Source organism: Dipodomys ordii, unplaced genomic scaffold (assembly GCF_000151885.1).
Source record: "Dipodomys ordii isolate 6190 unplaced genomic scaffold, Dord_2.0 Scaffold19, whole genome shotgun sequence".
NCBI classification, from domain to species: Eukaryota; Metazoa; Chordata; class Mammalia; order Rodentia; family Heteromyidae; genus Dipodomys; species Dipodomys ordii.
In genome coordinates, this window is record NW_012267235.1 from 6,636,776 (window position 1) to 6,640,267 (window position 3,492).

General features: G+C 45.1%; 1 protein-coding gene across 1 annotated transcript; it reads right to left on the reverse strand.

Annotated features, from left to right (window-relative positions):
* Positions 1 to 2,251: 2,251 nt before the first annotated feature.
* Pirt (phosphoinositide-interacting regulator of transient receptor potential channels) lies at positions 2,252 to 2,665 on the reverse strand. Its single transcript, XM_013013289.1, has one exon. The coding sequence runs from the start codon at positions 2,663 to 2,665 to the stop codon at positions 2,252 to 2,254; it is 414 nt and encodes a 137-aa protein (XP_012868743.1).
* Positions 2,666 to 3,492: the final 827 nt, after the last annotated feature.

Below are 3,492 nucleotides of genomic sequence, written 5' to 3' on the forward strand. Positions count from 1 at the left end.
GAGGAGTAAGGGATAGGAGCAGGTACTTCTGGAAACTGCAAGCACAACACAGAATTTGGATGCCTTCTTGAATGGTGGTTGTCTCCAGACTGCTTTCCACCAAGACACTCATGATAGAACCTTCTAGAAGGACCCTCCTTTCCACAGATCTGCCCAGACTACAGGCTCTTGGGCTCATGAAAGGCATGGCAATTGTGGCTTCTAAGTGCCCTATCTGGGAACTTATCTGCAGGCTCCTATGTAAGAAAGCATTTAAGAATGAGAGGGCAGTATTCCAGGGCTGATCGTAAATCTGCATTCACATCAGCAGAAGGGTGAAAAGATCTTTAAGCTCTATTGCTTGAGGCACTAGAATTCCAACTAATGACATACACTTGAAACAACCCCCAAATTGGTCCTGACTTGCCTGTGTACATGGGTTGGGGTAGGAAATGGCCGTCCAGGTGAGACCTCCAGGAAATTAATGATTGACCTCCCCAGAATCCCCCACAATGCAACAGGAACAAAGATGGATTCTGACCCTGTATGTGGAACCATTGGCAGGATGGAGATACCTGGAGGTTTATTAGAAAGAGGTTATAATGGGACTGGGAAGCCAGAAGCTGAAGAGTAAAGGGAGTTCCTAAAGCTAAAGTGGGGTTCTCAAGCAGGTTTCTTCCAGCACCTCAATATCATAATACCTCTGTCAATATCCCATGATGAGAGGCCTGGCCTAGGGCAGCCTGGCAATCCCTCTCATGCATACCTCTTAAGGTCTTTCACCTAATGGCTTCTTGGTTACTAAAAGAAGTTTGGAGAGCGCTAAACCTTGAGGGTGTTTGTGGGCCCTCTTAAGACACCCTTCCAGTCTCCAAATACCCCAGGAGGTATACAATGTACCCTGGGAGAAACTATACAGAAGCATTGAGGGAAACAGGCTCAAGAGGGGATGAAACTGAACATCTGGCAGGTCATGGAAGTGGCCATGCAGCGTCCCAATTTAAGTTCTCCCCAAAGTTTCTGTGTATGCAGGGTAATTTCTGCTGTGTTCAGTGCATTTCCTTTTCCATCTTTGTATCCTTTCAAACTGGTAATCTTATGCTATGGTTCTTAGCTTAGAAAATCTGGCCTCCGGGAGTCTTTCTCTCTCTTTCCCCAAGTTTGAGTTCGGCACCAACACTCAAAGTCAGTGCAGGATATTCTAAATGTCAGTTCGCTTGGGAAACAAGATGAAAGATCAGATCTGGTTTTCTCTCTACCCGGGGACTTGCTAAAAAGAAGGCCACTTAATAGACACTTTGGTAGGCAGAGGCAGGGATAACACAGTGGGGATTTTTTTTTTTAAAAGAGAAGGCATCTCTAGAAAAACCTACAGACCATTTAGATGCGGCATTTGATCTCGGGTTTGGTTTTGATGGAGTTGAAGGGGAGAATGGTCTTACAGAATCCCTCTGTAGCTTTCTGCCTTCCTATTCTGGAAACTGGGGGTAGAGACAGGGATAGAGGGAAAGAGGAAGTTGTGACAACATGCATTTTCCCTGGGCTCATTGCCAAGGTGAAGACAGTTGAGTGCGAAGGAGGCAAGAGGAAATTGTGACTCCTTTAGTCTACACGATTGCCTCTGGTATAAATATTATATCATAGAGAATAAAACTTCTTCAGCTGGCTAACTCCCAGAGTCATGCCCAGAGGGATGTGCTATCCCGAATGGTGTTTATCTCCAGCTTTCCTTCACTGTTTAGTTTCTGGAATGTTTGATAACATAGGAATTGTCCCGTGGCTTCAATCTCAATGCCCTGTTACAGGAGCTGGGACTGTCAAACTCAGTGGGTCAGAACTCTCTCTTCCTTTGTCCTCTGTAAAGGGCCTCTGGTGGTCAATTTTGGTTCCAGAAGAATGCAAATGTGGGGGATAGCTCAGGCACTCATATGTATATATACATATAAAGATGAAGTTCTCCTTGAGACCTCATAGCTGACCTCAAGGAATTTCCCGGCATATACTGCATTTGGGATGAATAATGCCTGGATGCAGGAGCTGGGGATGAAGAGAGTAACCATTAGGACCCAAGGGAAGGTTCAGCAGAATCACAGAGATCAGGTGGGATTCATTCAGCTGGCCATACTCCAAGCTACAGGAGAGTGGGGCCTGAGTGCTCTGTCTTTCCTATAGTACCAGGAATAGGGTTTTCCTGGGATGGTTTTGTGACATCTGATGGAGGAAGTTGGATGTGGGATGTTGGTTATCAGATCTCCTCTTTCTAGTCAGGTCATCAGCGATTCAGGATGAAAAACTTGAGGCTCTGGAAGAAACTTGACTTCTGCCTCTGCTTCTGCTTCTTTTTGATGATGGGTACCCACACCAGCCCACACACCAGAGTCATGAGTCCTAAGGACAGGAAGGCAGGCCCTATCATTTTAAGGGCTGTAGTGGTTTTAGGATTCAGGTTCAAGACATAGGCCAGGCAGGTGATGGCCACACCAAAGAGCAGGGTGGCGCTGCCCACAGACATGATGATGATGGGCTTCCGGTAGATTTCCCAGTTGCTCCTAGGGGTGGTGGTCCAAACAGACTCGCTTCTGGAACTGATACACAAGGAGCTGGCAGTCTGGCTGGGCAGCAGATCCTTGGATTCTGGAGATTTCTCATCCACTTCCAGGGCCTTAGGGAGCACCTCCATTGTCATGGTTGATCAGAACAGGGCACCTAGTACTGGAACCAAAAACAAGGATGAGGCTGAAAGGGATCCTTATATAACCTTCCTGTGCTCAGCATCCATCAGCAATGCAGCTCTCTCTCTCTCTCTCTCTCTCTCTCTCTCTCTGTGTGTGTGTTAAAGCTAAAAGGAAAAGCAGACAAAATCTGCATAAGAAACCATCCAAGTTGGCATGCTTTCCTTTTTCTCTTGTGAGAGATAAATATTATGTCATTCTAATCAACCAGTCTTAATACTTAAACCAGGGAACAGTGGTGATGTTGAAAAAACAAACAAATATGAGCTCTAGTTTATTGAATGGCATCTGATTTTCAGGCCCAACCACTTTCCAGTGGTGCAATTCTGAATGAATTATATTGCCTTTCTTTACTTCAGTTTTCTTATCTATAAAATGAGAAAAATAATACTATGTCTAGCATGGGGTTTTCAAAATGGTTTAAATGAGTTAAGGGCTATATTGTATTGGATCAATATCTAGCATACAAAGCGTTACATAAATGGTGTCATTTGCCTACTAAAGAGTAATGCTTTGTCAAAGGAGGGGGTAACAATGTTTGACAAGAAATGTACTCATTACCTTACTCATGTAACCTTGACCCCTTTGTTCAGCATCTTTACAATAAAATAAAATTTTAAGGGGCTGGGAGGGTGGCTCAGTGGTAGAGTGCTTGCCTCGCATGCATGAGGCCCTGGGTTCGATTCCTCAGCATCACATAAGCAGAAAAAGCCAGAAGTGGCACTGTGACTCAAGTGGTAGAGTGCTATCCTTGAGCTGAAGAGCTAAGAGACAGTGCCCA